The 17,942-nt window shown below is 42.3% G+C and overlaps 1 protein-coding gene across 1 annotated transcript in view; it reads right to left on the bottom strand.

The window, feature by feature from the left end:
* Positions 1-924: 924 nt before the first annotated feature.
* Positions 925-17,942, bottom strand: part of tprg1 (tumor protein p63 regulated 1) — an 88,120-nt gene continuing 71,102 nt past the window's right edge. Inside the window, exon 6 of the mRNA XM_023804270.2 lies at positions 925-2,585. Coding sequence (XP_023660038.1) covers positions 2,391-2,585 — 195 coding nt within the window. The 3' untranslated portion in view covers positions 925-2,390. The remainder of the gene's footprint in view (positions 2,586-17,942) is intronic.

Raw genomic sequence — 17,942 nt, 5'->3', positions numbered from 1 at the left:
TCTGTCAGATCCCGCCGGCGGGATCGCCGACCCCAGGGGGTTAAATCAGAGCTAGATAAGATTTTAACAACTCTGAGCTATTAGTTAAGTTCTCCCCAAGCGAGCTCGATGGGCCGAATGGCCTCCTCTCGTTTGTATTGTTCTTATGTTCTTATGTTCATATTTTATTCATTAAATAATTGTTTTGCTATTTTATCGCACCTGAATACCTCATTTTGTTCCATTGATATACAACATGTTTAGGAATGACAATAAGACATCCTTAATCCTTTAAAAGGTTTTTAAGTTATTCGCTCACATACAAAAGTGTCTGTGGTGGCAGAGGTAGTGGAATAATTCTAAAACCACACGTATTCCTCAAAGACCAGCGAATACAAATATCAGTCATATAGCTACATTAACTTTACAGTAATAGGTTACATAAGATTATTTTACCACAGAACTTTTTCCACAAATTTCTGAGTGTTATAAGTGCTATCTAAGTGATATATGATGTTATGACTGAGAAATATCTACAACACTTTCGTTTTAATACTACAACATACAAATCTTAATCAATCAAAAGTTTAGCTTCCATATACAGTTAAATAGCTTCAGTATGATGACGACTAATACTGTAAATGGTGAATCAAGTTGGAAAAAAATATTGGGGATTTGACCACACGTTTTTTGGCTTAAGTGCAGTGCCCCATAGGAGCAATTCTGTATCAGTCTACAAGAACTGGAAATGCTCTGTCACTCTTGACAATAGTAATAAAATAAAAATTAAAAAAAACCTGTATAATGTTACAGTTTTTCTGCAAGTTCGTTAAATCATTAAGAAAGAGAAAAAAGAAAACACTGGAACACAAGAATACATCATTTTGTGATTTTGAAAAAACTGGCTGTTCAGAACCCTATTTTAAAAATTCTCTCCAACATATCTTCTCAGAAAGGGCTTTATTAAAATGCAAGGCATGGATGTACATTCCTTGACACTTAATCAAATACAAAAAGCAGGAAAGCAAAATGCCTTACTGATGACAGCTGATGCTGGCTCTCCTTCCCTTCTTATTCTTCTGGATTTGTCCGCCGCTATTGACACCGTCGACCACAACATCCTATTGCACCGGTTACATACCAGCATCAGCCTCTCTGACTCCGCTTATAATTGGTTCTTCTCCTATCTCTCAGGGAGAACCGAGTATGTCGCCCTGGGAAAAGCTATATCTGACTCCCACACTGTTACTTTCGGTGTCCCCCAAGGCTCGATGCTAGGACCGACTCTCTTCACCTTATACCTGCTTCCCCTCGGTCACATTATCACCAGACTATTATGCTGATGACACGCAGCTTTATTTGAAGACATCCTTGCAACCTGCAGCTCTCACTGCATGCCTGGAGGAGATAAAGTCGTGGATGAAGCTTAACTTTCTTCAGTTTAACACCTCCAAGACAGAGGCCATTATAGTTGGCACTCCGCACCAGGTTCGCACCTCCACCGTCACTGGTATCACTTTCTCTAGTTCCTCATTGACCTTGGCAGATGCTGAAAGATTGGTCCACGCCTTTGTCTCTTCCAGGTTAGACTATTGCAATGCACTTTTCATCGGTACAACTAGTAAGAACATTCAAAAACTCTAGCACATCCAAAACAGTGCTGCCAGAATTTTGATTAGGGTCCAAAAATTCAACCACATCACTCCTATTCTCAAGACACTTCACTGGCTTCCCGTTTCACTCCGCATTGAATATAATATTAAGTCCCACTACTCACCCATAAATGTGTTCATGGAACTGCCCCCTCTTACCTCAAAGATCTCATCACTGTTCAGACCTCTTCTTCATGCTCCCTTCGTTCTTCCTCCTCCTACCTCCTTAAAACTCCTAGAACTACGCTCCGCACAATGGGGGATTGGGCCTTCTACTTTGGAATGCTCTCCCAGTCCATTTGAGGGCACTACAGACCGTTGACACTTTTAAACGTGGCCTAAAAACCCACCTTTTTAAAAAGGCTTTCCCTTGATGTTTTTTTTTTTACTCTTTAGCACTTTGAGATTTGTTTTAATGAAAAGTGCATTAGAATTAAAATTTATTATTATTATGAAAGCAAGTTTGTTCCGTCTAAGAAAGCACTGCAGCCTTCAAAATATTTTTTCAAAGATTTCGAAAATGTTACATTCCTTTTAAAAGCATGATTTTAAATTGAAAATGAATATAAATTCACAAAATAAATTTAGTCTGAGTAAGGTTACAGATTTATACAACAAATGAACAAGGCTGCAAGTAATTTTGTATATATTGTAAATTCAGTCACTTATCATCAAGCCTAGTATACTTCAATTACAGCAAGGAAAACAATACACATGACAAATAAAATGATCAAAAATAGGTAAGATAAAAATGTAAATCTAAAAACCAATATTGCCTCGTGCGAGACAGTAACCCAGCTTGTTCTGATTCCCGATGAAGGACATAAGGCCCACATAGGCCTCAATGAGAATGGGCTCATTCAAAACAAGGACCTCATTCGCCTTTCCTGGGATAGGCTTCTTCAAATGCGCCAGCTTGGCTGCCTGGATCACGTGCTCTTGAAAGTCCTTGAGCTGTGGACAAGATGGTGGAATGCAGGGAATTCTGTATTTAAATACAGTTTTTACTTATGAGTGAGCAAATCGGACCGAACCTGGAGAAATCAACCCTGATTGTCCTAAGGAACTGTGATAAAGCAGGGGTGGCCAATCTTATCTGCAAAAGGCCGGTATGTTATGCGGGTTTTGAACTGCAATTCCCTAAATAGATTACTAATTAGAGGACTGATTGGCTGAAGAGTCCTCACACCTGGGTTTGAACAGCTGACCTAAAGGTTATCCCAAAAACCTGCATACACACCGGCCCTTTGCGGATAAGATTGGCCACCCCATGATATAGAGTGAGCACATCATCTCTTCAGGAATGAAAGACTGTAAGGGGTCTAGAGCATCACTGGGTCCCTTGTGCCTGATTAATATGCTCCAGGGACTCATTTGCAGTCCTTTCAGCAATTGTAAGATATAGATCATGGTGGTTTATATCTGGACTAGACTTCAGACAAAGCTTCCATATATCCTATTACATAAAATTATCTAGGATAAAATTCACATGTAATTATTATGCAAAAAACTGTAAGTTTTTCTAAATCAAATATGGTTGGGAGATGATATGCCTACTTATCGTCCTACAAATTTAAAAAGAACATGAGAAACTTCAATAAACCGTTGATAAGAATCATTGCTTGATGGCAGGCATTAAGCCTATCACAGAAACTAATGCAATTCCAACCAATCATATGGTAGTCTTGTAAAAACAGTCTATAACCAACAAATGCACAGCAAGGAAGACTGAGTTAGAAGAGCACACCACATGCTACTGTTTTGGTAATACCATGGAAAAGCACTCCCTCTGAAGAAACTTCAAATCGTGAAAAACAATCCCTGCTTCCATGGGATTTGCAATCAAGGTATTTAATACTGCAAGATCCATGCTGGCCAGTCTGGCTAGTTCAAAGCTAGTAAGGTAGCTACTTTGACTCATGTGAAGTGTGGCTTCCACTGACTAAATAACGATGGCATTTTGTCGATATATAGAGTTGCAGCATGCTTCACATGCATACAGCATAGTGAATCCGTGGCTAGGTTAACACAGAATTCTCCATTAAACTCGCAAGTCCCACAATCTCTTAAGAGTAATGACTTTATTACATTCTTTAATGGTAAAATAACTAAGATTAGACAGACCATCCAGTGCACATCCTTAGCTACCTATGACTGCCAGACTCCTGCTAGTCTTATGCCTATCAATAATGAGACTTTTGAATCTTTCATTCCTATAAAACACCCAGAACTCCTGAGCTTAATTTCCTCCTGTAAATCCTCTACAAGCCTCATAGACCCAATTCCTACAAAATTTTTCAAGGAAATCGCACCACAGATTAGCAATACCCTGTTAAATGTGTTAAACTCTTCTCTTAAGCTTGGATATGTTCCTAAACCTTTTAAATTGGCTGTTATTAGACCCGTTCTAAAGAAACCAAATCTTGACCCTAGTGTTTTAGGAAACTATAGACCAATCTCAAATCTTCCTTTCATTTCAAAGATCATGGAAAAGGTTGTAGTTCGTCAGTTGTATACTTTCCTACAAAAAAATAATACTAATGAATTATATCAGTCTGGCTTTAGACCAAACCATAGCACAGAAACTGCTCTAGTCAAAGTAATGAATGATTTACTTATGGCTTCTGACCGTGGCTTGATATCGCTGTTGGTATTACTAGATTTAACTGCAGCATTTGATACTGTGGACCATAATATCCTCTTGGACCGGTTAGAAGGTGTAGTTGGCATTACAGGGACAGCACTCTCTTGGTTCCGCTCATATTTAACTGATCGCTATCAGTATGCACATGTGAACAACGAATCATCCAAGGCCACCAAAGTCACATACGGTGTCCCACAGGGATCAGTACTGGGCCCACTACTGTTTACACTATACATGCTACCGCTTGGTAACATTATTAGAAAACATGGTGTTGGGTTTCATTGTTATGCAGATGATACACAGTTATATATATCTGTTAACCCTGATGATACATCACTCCTATCTCGGTTAGAAGATTGTCTGTTAGATATTCGGTGCTGGATGGCAAAAAATTTTCTAATGTTAAACACAGAAAAAACAGAAGTACTGGTGATTGGTCCCAAGGCTGCAAGAAATAAGTTTCACCACCTCAGCATTAGTGGCCTTCCTACACAACCTAACACAGTGGTTAGAAATCTTGGTCTTCTAGTAGATTCAGATCTATGTTTTGATGCTCACATAAGAAGTATAACTAGAACTGCGTTTTATCATCTACGAAACATAGCCAAGCTTCGTAAGATGCTCTCACTTCGTGATGCAGAAAAATTAATACATGCCTTCGTAACTACCAGACTAGACTACTGTAATGCCCTCCTTTCTGGTTGCCCGTCTGGTTCCTTAAATAAACTTCAGCTGGTACAAAATGCAGCAGCCAGGGTTCTCACAAACACTAAAAAATTTGATCACATCACACCAGTCTTATCCTCCCTTCATTGGTTACCAGTTAAGTCTCGGATTGACTATAAAATACTGCTGTTAACCTATAAAGCACTGAATGGCCTTGCACCAGACTACCTTAATAATCTGCTGACCACATACAATCCCCCACGCTTGCTTCGATCTCAAGGTGCGGGATATCTGTTAGTACCTAGGGTAGAAAGATCTACGGCAGGCTGCAGAGCTTTCTCCTATAGAGCTCCTCAGCTGTGGAACGGTCTTCCACCGGATGTGCGGGTTTCAGGCTCACTTTCAATGTTCAAGTCTAGACTAAAAACACACCTTTTTAGTTTAGCTTATAGGGACACTAGTTCTAGCTAGCTTCTCACTCCCAGTTAAACCTATAGTGTGAGGTGTAGAGCTGGGTGGGGATCGGTGCCATTGGCTTTGGATAAACTGAATTGACAGTGCTGTCACTCTAGCTTCACAATTGCTTGTGGGATTGGAGTGCTGACATTTCAGGGACTCCCCATGCCTGCATTCCCACCTGCCTCTCCCTCCTACTTATGCTGCCATAGCCATATCTGTCGGAGCATTGCACTTCATATTGCACTCATCTAACTTTTAGCACTGCCTATAGTCTCCCTTACTTTGACTAATTGCATTTATTTCCACCACCTTCTCCTGGGTGGTGCTACCTGGAGCCTTCAATCTATCAAGATGTCCAGCACACCCTGCAACATGTGACGTCGCCACTGCCAATGACGACCGTGCATCCAGCTCGCCGTTCTGCCAGTGTCATCTTCCTTGTATGACCTGCTCCCTGCCTTCTGGCTGCCTGGCGATTGGTGGAAGTGTTGGCACCGGCTTGTCATCTCCCCCCTACTCTGCGTTTGTGTTTCAGACTACACTGTATTTGACTCTCCCTGCCGGCCCCTGGAGGATGGGCTCCCCCTTTGAGTCTGGTCCCTCCCAAGGTTTCTTCCTTCTAGGGAGTTTTTCCTTGCCACTGTCGCCTATGGCTTACTCACTGGGGGCTTTGGGTGGGGATGCTGTAAAGCGCTTTGGGACAATGTAATGTTGTGATAATGCGCTATACAAAAATAAATTTGTTGTTGTTGTTGTAAGTAGTCTTATACCAGTGTTCTGTGTTGACATACTTTGACAGTACACTTGTGTAGCTTAAAGTGGCATGATTTTATTCCTCTATATCCCTCCCTTATTTTATATTTTATAAAACAGTTTTGTGCTATACACCACTGAAAATGAAAAATGTCTTCTGAGAGAACACTTTGGCAGTGAACAGAAGATAGCAACAGCCTATATGGACAAGGTGTTTGTATGGCCTGTCATTAAAACTGAGGATGTTTGAGTACTGCAAGAATTTCCACTGTTCCTAAGAGGATTCTGCAATGTTATGGCTGAGATACAGTGTATGGAGGAATTGAACATTCCGTCAAATATGAAGCATGTGGTAATGAGATGGCCATACAAGCTGCGGGAGAGATGGAGGTCAATGGCTTGTGAGCTACAAGAGTGATGAGGCTGCAGAGCTACCTTTCCAGATATGGTGAACTTTCTGGAGACTCAAGTAAAAATCTTGTCACATCCACTTTTTGGTGATATTGCAGGCACACAACTTAGCATTTTAAAGGCTACAAATGAAAGCAGACCACAGTCCAGGAGTAACATCAAAGGAAGCAGTTTTGCGACCAACATCTCTGCTATTGCCCTTATGTGGCTTCAAAGTCTACAGTGTACAAGATACTAAGGCAGTCTAGTGCTTTGAAGGAGTTAGACTCAGAATTCTGCCTTTATTGTAAAGTCTCATCTGGTGCTCAAGTGTCCAGGGCTGAGTAAAATTCCTCAAAGGGAGAAGATTGAATTTTTGAAAGGAAAGGGAGTTTGCTTTGGATGCTTGAAGGTGGGCCATATGAGCAAAGAATGTAAAAGGTCGTCTGACCTGTGATGAATGCAATTTGAAACATCCAACTATTTTGCATGTTCGCAGCAAATATAAGACCAAACCACAGGAAGTGGAAGTTAATGATGCATTGGTTTCTCTGCAGACTTGTGCTTGTACTAGGTCTGAAGATCAACATTGTACCTTTTCCATTATACCTGTACAGGTGAAATCTAAGAAAGGAGAGAAGGTGCTTAAGACATATGCCTTCTTGGACCCCAGAAGTACAGCAACCTTTTGTACTAACAGTTTCTTGAAGTTGAATTCGCAATATTTTATTACGCACCATGGGTCAAGAAAAGGTTGTTAAAAGCCAAGTCATTTCAGGATTGGAGATATCCAGATTCGGTGGCAGCCAGTTCTTGGAGCTCCCAGACATGTATATACAGGAAGCAATTCCTGTATCAAAGAGAAACATTCCTACCCAGCAAGACTTTGAACAATGTGAATATCTAAAAGACTTAAATATCCCAGATTTGGACACAGATGTTGAAATCTTGATTGGGACTAATGCATCAAATTTAATGGATCCCTGGGAGATTATCAACAGTGAAGGCGGGCGAACCCTATGCCGTGAGGACCCTATTGGGGTGGGTCATTAACGGTCCCTTAAGGGGCAATAGCGGGTGTTGCCAGAGAAGCTGATTAACCGTCTATGCCAATAGGATATCCATCGCCAGGTTGGAGGAGCTGTTGGTTTATCAGTATAATCAAGATTTTAATGAGAAGTTATTGGAGGAGAAGCCAGAGATGTCAAAGGATGACTATAGGTTCATGGAGATTTTTAAGAAGTCCACACACCTGCAAGGAAGTCATTATTGTATGGGTTTACCCTACAAAACTGATGCCATCACTATGCCAAATAACAGGTGCATAGTTGAACAGTGTATTAACTGTCAGAAAAGAAAGTTTGAAAGGAACAAGTCTTACCAGAAGGAGTATAAAGCATTTATCTCACAGATGATTGACAGTGGATATGCTGAAGTAGTGCCTAAAGACCAGTTGGACTGTGAAGAAGGCCATGTGTGGTATCTCCCTCATCACGGGGTGTACCACCCAAGAAAGAAATCTTTAAGGATGGTTTTTGACTGTGGAGCTGGATTTAAAGGAACATCCCTGAATTGTCAGTTGTTGCAAGGTCCTAACCTCACCAATTCACTTTTTGTATATATCTTAATAAGATTTACACAAGAAAACATTGCTTTGATGGCCAATGTCCAGGCTATGTTTCATCAAGGGAAGGCGTCAGAAAGACATGTGGATTTCCTTCGATTTTTGTGGTGGCCTGAAGGAGATACGACACAAAGCCTGGTGGAACATAGAATGAAGGTACACATCTTTAGAGCTGTTTCGTCTTCAAGTTTTGCAAGTTATGCTTTAAGAAGGACTGCCCAGATAACAAGAATGATTTTCAAGCTGAAGTGATTGAAACTGTATATAACAGGGTTCTTGCAGGTTTCAAAAAGTTAAGTTACCTTTTTAAGACATTTTAAGACCATTATGAGTAAAATTTAAGACCAACACGATGCATTACAAGAAACATTCGAATGATACCAGAATTTCTCATATTTTATGTCACTCATATCCTTAGCCCAACATCCACATATCATATGTGTTTACAAAGTGCGTTTTAATAAGTTCACATGTGTTTAAAGCATGTGGGAGTGGTATTTTAAGGCTTAAACTATAAAAAGTTTATGTATATGGTCTTTCTATATCGCAGATTTTCACCTATTGCTGATGGGTCTGGAACGTAACTTCCGCGATAGGCGGGGGATCCAGACCCATCAGCCATAGGTGAAAATCTGCGATATAGAAAGACCATATACATGCACTTTTTTTATAGTTTAAGCCTTAAAATATATAGTGATCTCCTGCCTATCGCAGAAGTTATGTTCCAGACCCATCAACGATAATGAAAACAACTAGAAAAACACGGGGAATCCACACGGGGTTAACGAGGGGGCGTGGCACACGGGAGGAGCGGATGAGCGGGGCAGGACATACTGCACTTTTAATCAGATTTTTTAGATTTTCTAAGCAATTTTTTTTCAAATAAGTTTTTTTTCATCTCTATTTTGCTTTTTTGACTTGGTTTAACTTTTTAAAATCTTGTTTTTATAAAGCATATTAAATAACCCCTGTGTATGATAAAAAAAAACTTGCCTTACCATAAGGAGACCGAGAAACGTTCTCCTCAAGACCACACCAACAACTAAAAACTATATGCTGGAAACTAAGACATTCACAAGGTAACTCCATGAAAAGCTCTGTAAAAGTAGAAATGTGTTAATTTTATGATAAGATAACGTGAGCCAACTGGCTAGTAGTTGCCTTTTAACTGAAAAAATTCACTCCAGTCATCAGAGAAAAAAGTTACTACATCAAAACATTTACATTGCAATAATGTATGGTATGAAACAAACTTGTAACTATGTCATTCAGTAATACAAATATTAAAACAACATACCGTTCACATTGGCCTCAAGAACTAAGTTAGCACTTGATTCTCCTGCACTTCCTGTTGTAGCTGAGCGTGCACCTGACATCAGTGGCTGAAAGTGCACGTTCTGCAGCCAGACCCTTCTCAAACTGGATGGTTGCCTAGCTGCAGTGATCACGCAATGGGATTTGTAGTTTTATTACCACGCAGACACCGGTGCAGACCAGAAAACACAACCAACGGATTAGTTTTACAGCGATTTACTATTTTATTTTCTGCGGACAACGCTTTTTCGGAATGAATGGAGGTAAGAATTTTAAGACTTGGGTAAATTAAATTTAAGACTTAGGATGAAAATCTGGGCATTTTTAAGATATTTTAAGGCCTTAAATTTTACTTTCTGAATTTTAGACTTTTTATGACCCCGCGAGATCCCTGCTATAACAACTTTTATGTGGATGATTGCCTAAAGTCTGTGTCTTCAGAGGATGAGACTACAAAGTTGGTTACAGAGCATACTGAGGTATACACAAAGGGAGGATTTCAGCTGCTCAAATGGAAAAGCAACTGTTGAGCTGTATTGTCATCCGTCCCTAAAGCAAAGCAATCTAAAACAACTGCGCAACTGCATTTGGAACAAGACAACCTACCCATGGAGATGGCACTTGGATTGAATTGGTGTGCTGAAAGTTACAGTTTTGCATTTAAACCTGCAGTGGAAAAGCGCCTACACACTAGACATGGCATTCTATCAGTTGTTGGTTCTGTCTATGGCCCGTTAGAGTTCTTATTGCCGTTCACCTTGCTGCCAAAGTTGCTGCTGGAAGACATGTGCAGAAGAAACATGTCTTGGGATGAGCCTATAGCTCAGACACTCTTACAACAATGGACCGGATGGCCGTTGGATTTGGAGAAGGTGGCAATGCTTAAGGTGAGCCATTGTATAAAGCCAAAAGGGTTCGGAAGACCTGCTTGTGCACAGCTGCATAATTTTGCAGATGCCAGCAGCTATGGTTATGGCACAGTGTCCTATTTAAGGCTGGTGAATCAAGATGAGAAGGTGTATGTTGTATTTATGTTAGGCAAAGCCAGGGTTGCGCCATTGAAACAGACAACAGTCCCTCATCTTCAGCTCACAGCTGGAGTATTGGCTGTTAAAGTTGACAGGATGCTGAGGACTGCACTGTTACTGCAATTGGAGGAGCCATGTTTTTGGACAGCAGTGTTAATTTTGACAGCAAATTTTAATTTTGTTTTAGTCATAGTCTTTTGACTAGGGTCACCCTGGAGCCAGGCCTGGGGGAGGGGCCCGTTGGCGAGCACCTGGTGGCCGGGCCTTGGCTCGTGGGGCCCGGCCGGGCATAGCCTGAAAGAGGCACACGGGACTGTCCCCAGGTGGGCCCAGGTCAGGGGTTGGGTGCATTGTGAATCGGGGGACAGCCAAGGGAGGCCCTGGCGGTCCGATCCCCGGCTGACAAAACTGGCTTTTGGGACATGGAATGTCACCTCTCTGGTGGGGAAGGAGCCTGAGCTTGTGTGTGAGGTTGAGAGATATCGACTAGATATAGTCGGGCTCACCTCAACGCATAGCGTGGGTTCTGGAACCAATCTCCTGGAGAGGGGCTGGACGTTCTTTTCTTCTGGAGTTGCGGCAGGTGAGCGACACCGGGCTGGGGTGGGGCTACTGGTGGCCCCACAGCTCGGTGCATTAAGAACGAGTTTACCCCGGTGAACGAGAGGGCTGTCTCCCTGTGCCTTCGGGTCGGGGATAGTTCTCTGACTGTCATCTGCGCTTATGCACCGAATGACGGTTCAGAATACCCAGCCTTCTTGGATTCCCTTAGTGGTATGCTGGTTGGTGTGCCACGAGGGGATTCCATCGTTTTTCTGGGGGATTTCAACGCTCACGTGGGCAATGACAGTGTGACCTGGAGGGGGGTGATTGGGAGGAATGGCCTCCCTGATCTGAATCCGAGTGGTGTTCTGTTATTGGACTTTAAATCGCACCACCGGCAGAATTCCGACTGTATACCGGGGGAGGCTGGGGACATTGAGTCTGAATGGACACTGTTCCGGACTTCCATTTTGGAACTGGCTGTACGGAGCTGTGTCTGCAGGGTGGTCGGTACCAGTGTGGCGGTAACCCCCGTACCCGATGGTGGACACCAGAGGTGAGGGTGGCTGTCAAGCTGAAGAAGGAGGCTTACCGGGAATTATTAGCCTGGGGGTCTTCGGAGGCAGCTGACGGGCACCGGTAGGCCAGGCGGAACGCGGCTCGGGCGACTGCAGAAGCAAAAACCCGGGTGTGGGAGGAGTTCGGTGAGGCCATGGAAAGTGACTTTCGGTTGGCCTCAAAAAGGTTCTGGCAAACCATCCGGAATATCAGGAGGGGGAAGCAGCTCCTAGTTCCTACTATTTATAGTGGGGAGGGGGTGCTGTTGACCTCACCTGGGGACATCACCCGGAGGTGGAAGGAATACTTTGAGGACCTCCTCAACCCTGCCTCAGATACATCTACGCACACTGCCTTTGAGACATCTGAGGGCACAGAGCCCGAGGGTGCTGGGGGGGGCTTGCCTATCACTGGGGCTGAGGTGGCTAGGGTGGTTAAAGAGCTATGTGGTGGCCAGGCCCCGGGGGTGGATGAGATCAACCCAGAGTACCTAAAGGCTCTGGATGTTGTGGGGCTGTCATGGCTGTCACGCCTTCTCAACAACGTGTGGAGGTCAGGGACAGTTCCGCTGGATTGGCAGACCAGGGTGGTGGTCCCCTTATTTAAGAAAGGGGACCAGAGGGTGTGTTCCAACTACAGGGGGATCACACTTCTCAGCCTTCCTGGGAAAGTCTATTCTGGGGTACTGGAGAGGAGGGTGAGATCGATAGTTGAATCTCAGATTCAGGAGGAACAATACGGTTTTCGTGCTGGCCGTGGAACACTGGACTAGCTTTATACCCTTGCAAGGGTACTGGAGGGGGCCTGGGAGTAGACTGCCTATCCAGTCTACATGTGGTTTGTGCATTTGGAAAAGGCTTACGACCAGGTTCCCCGAGGTGCTCTGTGGGGGGTGCTTCGGGAGTATGGGGTCCAAGGTCCACTGTTGTGGGCGATTCAGTCCCTGTATGAACGGAGCAGAAGCTTAGTCTGCATTGCCGGTAATAAGTCGGACGTGTTCCCAGTGCGGGTTGGGCTCCGCCAGGGCTGCCCTTTGTCATCGGTCCTGTTTATAAAATTTATGGACAGGATTTCTAGGCGCAGCCAGGGTGTTGAGGGTGTCCAGTTTGGTGGCCTTAGAATTGCCTCACTGCTTTTTGCGGACGATGTCATCCTGTTGGCTTCATCTGCTGGGGATCTCCAGTGTGCTCTGGGGCAGTCCGCAGCCGAGTGCGAAGCAACAGTCCAAGACCATGGTTCTTAGCCGGAAACGGGTGGACTGCCCTTTTCAGATCAGGGAAGAGGTACTGCCTCAAGTGGAGGAGTTCAAGTATCTCGGGGTCTTGTTCACGAGTGAGGGTAGGCAAGATCGGGAGCTGGACAGACGAATCGGAGCAGTGTCTATAGTTTTGCAGGCACTTAACCAGTTCGTCTTGCCTAAGAATGAACTGAGCCAGAAAGCAAAGCTCTCGATCTATTAGTCCATCTTCGTCCCTACCCTCACCTATGGTGATGAGCTATGGGTAATAACCGAAAGAATGACATCGCGAATACAGGCAGCCGAAATGAGGTTTCTCCACAGGGTGTCTGGGCTTTCCCTTAGGGATATGGTGAGAAGTTTGGATATCTGGGAGGGTCTCAGAGTAGAACCGCTGCTTCTCCACGTCGAAAGGAGCCAGTTGAGGTGGTTTGGACTTTAATTTTATTACCGGTGTGGAATTATAGACCAATCACTGTGTGACATATATATGACATAGACACGGCTGTATTAGGGTTTTACGGCTTAAGTTAAGTATTTTATATAAACATGCACAATTTTCACATTTTATATATTTTCTCCTATTTTGAAATGCAGCCCTACCTTTATTTAGTAGATGTTGATACAACTAATAGGCTACTTAAACATATATCACACTAAATAGTTATACATTATGATCTTCTGGACCTTTGCTTCAAGAAATTTTCTCTAACTGGACCTCTTAAAATTTTAGTTGAATACCCCTGCCTTAGGAGAACTACATTAGTTCTGATTGTATCTCATCTCTGACAAACATTTTCATCTCGTTTTTATTCGTTGACTTCGTTATAGTCGTAGGCGTCGCAAATTTTTTATTTAGTTATTGTCTCGTTTTAGTCCGAAAATAAAGGTCGTTGACGATAACTATGACTATGAATTTTTCGTCAGCAAAATTAACATTATTGGACAGACAGTCGGACTGTGTTGATATACATCAAGAATGAGACAAAACGATTTTATACCTTTGTTGCTAACAGAGTAGCTACAATACGGGAAGCAACAAACCTTAGTCAGTGGCGGTATGTCAGCTCCAAGAACAATCCTGCTGACGAAGCCTCTAGGGGCATGAGTGTGGATAAACTTTTTGCAAGCAAAAGCTGGTTGGAGGGCCCGGACATTGTGCAAAGGCCAGTAATGGAATGGCCCAGACCTTCAGAGCCACAGCCTATCTCCTTAGAGGACCCAGAAGTAAAAAGGGACATCGTGGTGAATGTTTGAACAGGCAACCACCAAGCTTATGAATTACTTCTATGAGTGGACCAAACTCAAGATCTCGGTTGCTTGGTTCCAGAGGCTTAAGTCCATTCTTTTGGAACTGAGTAGAAAGAAGAAGGAGATTGTTGCTTCTTTAGCTCCTGCTGGCTCATATTTGGAATCAGAGAAATTGGAGGAGAAGATGAGAAAAGTCAGAGAAGCCATTGGTAAACAATTACTCTCTGTAAGTGATCTCTGTAGGGCTGAATCGGCCATTGTCCGTTTCAGTCAGCAAGTAAAATTCAAGGAAGAGATCTCAATGCTGAGAGGTGGAGCCTCTGGTGTAAAGAAAACCAGTAACATTTACGTATTTTACATTTACATCCCTGTATTAAGGGATGACTTGTTGAGGGTGGGTGGAAGGTTCAGTCAAGCAGCTCAAACATCCTGTAATTCTCTCTAAGAGTCAACATGTATCCCATCCTCTTCTGCGATCCTTACACCAATTGCTTGGGCACGCCGGGAGAAACCATATGCTTTCAACCTTATGGAGAAAGTATTGGATTACGAATGCCAACTCTGCTTGCCAAAGAATAATATCTGGATGTGTAGTCTGTAGGCGTCATCATGGACAGCCAAGTGAGCAGAAGATGGCCGACATGCCCAAAGAAAGAATAAGTCCTGATCTGCCTCCTTTCACAAGTGTGGGGGTGGATTACTTCAGACCCATTGAGGTCAAGAGGGGGCATGCAATGGTCAAAAGATATGGAGTTATTTTTACCTGTATGGCCAGTAGAGCTGTGCATTTGTAGGTGGCATACACTCTGAGTACATATTCCTGTATCAATGCCATTAGAAGATTTATTAATCGCAGGGGTCAAATATGAAGATCAGACAACGGTACAAACTTTGTTGGGGCAGAGCGAGAGTTAAGAGAAGCTCCATGGAACACAGCAAGATTCATGGTGCTCTCCTAAAAAGGGGCATTGACTGGATTTGCAACACCCCAGCTGCATCCCATCAGGGCGGCGTTTGGGAGCGCCTTATTAAAATAGTCAAATGAGTTCTGTATTTTGTTCTGCAGCAACAATCTTTGGATGATGAAAGTCTCCATACCATCCTCTGTGAGGTAGAAGCCATTCTTAATGACCATCCCATAACTAAGGCATCTAATGATGTTAATGAGTTGGAAGCTCATCATGTCCTCTTACTAAAGGGAAAACCTGTTCTTGCCCCTGGACCATTTCAAGATCTGTACATTGGAAGATGATGGAGACAGGTGAAATATCTTTCAGGTCTATTCTGAAAGAGGTGGATAACGGAGTACCTGCCACTGTTACAGGAATGGCAAAAGTGGACGAGGCCTTGAAGAAGTTTCGTCTTAGGGGATATTGTCATTGTCATGGATCATACTGCTCCTCGTGGATTATGGAGCATGGGAAGAATGACCAAAACTTTCCCAGACAAGAAGGGGTTTGTCGTACAGTTGAAGACTAAGACGGGACAGATGGATCCTATTTTCAAGCTTTTCCTGTTGCAAGAAACCGTATAAAGGTCATGAGCCAATGCCGGTTAACATCCCACCCAGAAGAAGTAAGAAAGAAGATCTTAAGATTTTTTTTTTTGGCTCCCTAGTTTTTGTAGTATAATTGGGCACACTCTGCCAATTAGGGGCCGGTGTGTGGGAGCCATTAATTATTTTGTTGTGGTGGTGGTGGTTGACACTAGCTGGCAGTGTTGGCTGAGTATACTACAGGTCACGGTGCAAGAGGGGAGAGAGAAACCCTTAAAACGATGGGGTTATGGGGAGTAAGAGGAGGTGGCAAGGACATCATACGATTTTACCGCTAATATGCCATAAACGATAGTAACCCTTATGTTGTGATAATTGTAACCTTTATATTATCATTATTAAATGGGAACTTGACCCAAAGATTAAACGGATGTGGAAGTTACTTTGTATAGTTATTGGCATAGCGAGTAATCAACAGGATCTAGGCATCTACGCAGTAGAGTGGACGATGTTGGATAGTCACTACATACATATTGGCCAAATAATTCCATTTCATGATCGCTGATCTTATTTTTGTTGGGTTGAAATTGTATATATATTATCACTCACGTGTATTCTGAAGAATGCATAACTTGTTTCATGAAACCACTGTGTAAGTGTTTACCAGTAATTTTCCATCACGTGCAGCAGATGAGCCCACCTCTGCTGTACGTTCTGTTGTTCCTGTTCCCACTCCCACTTTCCCATTGCATCCTATCCCATTCCAAATGTTGTTCACACCCACAATGTAACCTGATCAGTATGTTTACCTTATAGTATAAATAAACTCTGTCAGGGGCCACACCTTGGAAGCCATCACTGTAACTCACTGTAGAAGGTGTGGCTCCCCTTGTACAAGTAAAACAGCGCGTGTCTCATACTCTGTGGGCCAGCAGCCGGGGGGGGGCTGATCACTCTCTCCGACATTTTCTTTCTTGGTGTGTACTCTAAGCAATTGATTTGCATTCCATTAACCAATAAATTCAATGAATAGCAAGAACAAGAAACACAGCAATGTAAATTCTACAAATACTAAATGATAAATGAGCCACTGATTAAGTATCCAATAGTCAACGTGTCAAACAAAGGTCATTTTGATTAAACTGCTGTTACAACATTAAATGAAAAACAAACAAACAAATAAATAAATAAAGAACCTTTTTCATCATGTCAACATTTCATTAAAGGAAAGAAAGTGTCGATTATCAATTATGGGATATACCGTAGGAAATTGTAGGAGAAAGGAAATAATGTCAGCGTTAAAGGTGTCAAGATATTTTAGAGTAAAATGAAGGTTATTTTTTGACGGTGGCCTGAGTTTGATTGCAAAATCTCTAATTTAAAGGTGTCTTCCCTGGAAGCCCTCTGTTAAATATAATATACACATGAGCGTGGGTCATAAAAATATCCTGGATAAATGCTAGAAAATTATGTCCTGAAAAGAGTGGGAATCCTGTTTTATTTTCTCAGTTTGCTTTTAGTTTATAATGTCTAATTTTATAAAGGAGCATGGATAAACAGAATATACAGGGTTTATGTTTCCTGCTTTTTTCTTCTGTGTTAAAGTGATAAGATGGCTAGAAATACATTTAATCAATGAACTGTTGTATCACTCATTAATATTATTTAGTATGCATGTATGCTATGTGAAGTGCTAATCTTTCTTATTAAAAGTGAAATTCTTTGAAGAAAAGTGTCATTAGTGTCTTTTCTTATTTAGCTTTTGGTTTACAGCTGCAATTGTATAGGCAGTATGAAGACATACAGAGAGGAATGATAAAGCGTCAGTCATGAACAGTACCAGCAGGGAAACCCAGCAGTTACCAGCTTGTGAGGGGCTTTCAGTTCCGTATTAACAACATACTTTTTTGGCATTATTTTTTAAGAAGATTTCTTTTAGAATTACCATTATTAACTGCTTTTATTTAGTTTCGATAATGGTGGTAGTGAATTTGAGAGCAAAACTTATTTAAAAATACAACACAATTACATACACAACACTGCACCTTAGAATGAATATACACAGTTCAATTAAATCTATTTTTATATAGCAAGCGTTGTCCTAAGGTGCTTTACATGGGCGTGTTGTAATATATTGCGATATCGTTAAAGCAGAATAATACAAAAATAGGGAGAAAGTGAAGGTAGAAAGAAAGAATTAAACAAAGAAAGCCAGGTGACAATGGAGGAGAGGAACCAAAATCTCCAGAGGCAGAGAAAGAAAAACTACTGGGCACCCCCCCCCCATAAATTTTCAAGTTATGAATGATTGAGAATGCATCAATACCTCACGATGGGTGATCCTACTAA

Source organism: Paramormyrops kingsleyae, chromosome 15 (assembly GCF_048594095.1).
Source record: "Paramormyrops kingsleyae isolate MSU_618 chromosome 15, PKINGS_0.4, whole genome shotgun sequence".
In the NCBI taxonomy this organism is placed as follows: domain Eukaryota; kingdom Metazoa; phylum Chordata; class Actinopteri; order Osteoglossiformes; family Mormyridae; genus Paramormyrops; species Paramormyrops kingsleyae.
The sequence above is the reverse complement of the archived record's forward strand: the minus strand, read 5'-3'. Positions and strand labels throughout refer to the sequence as shown.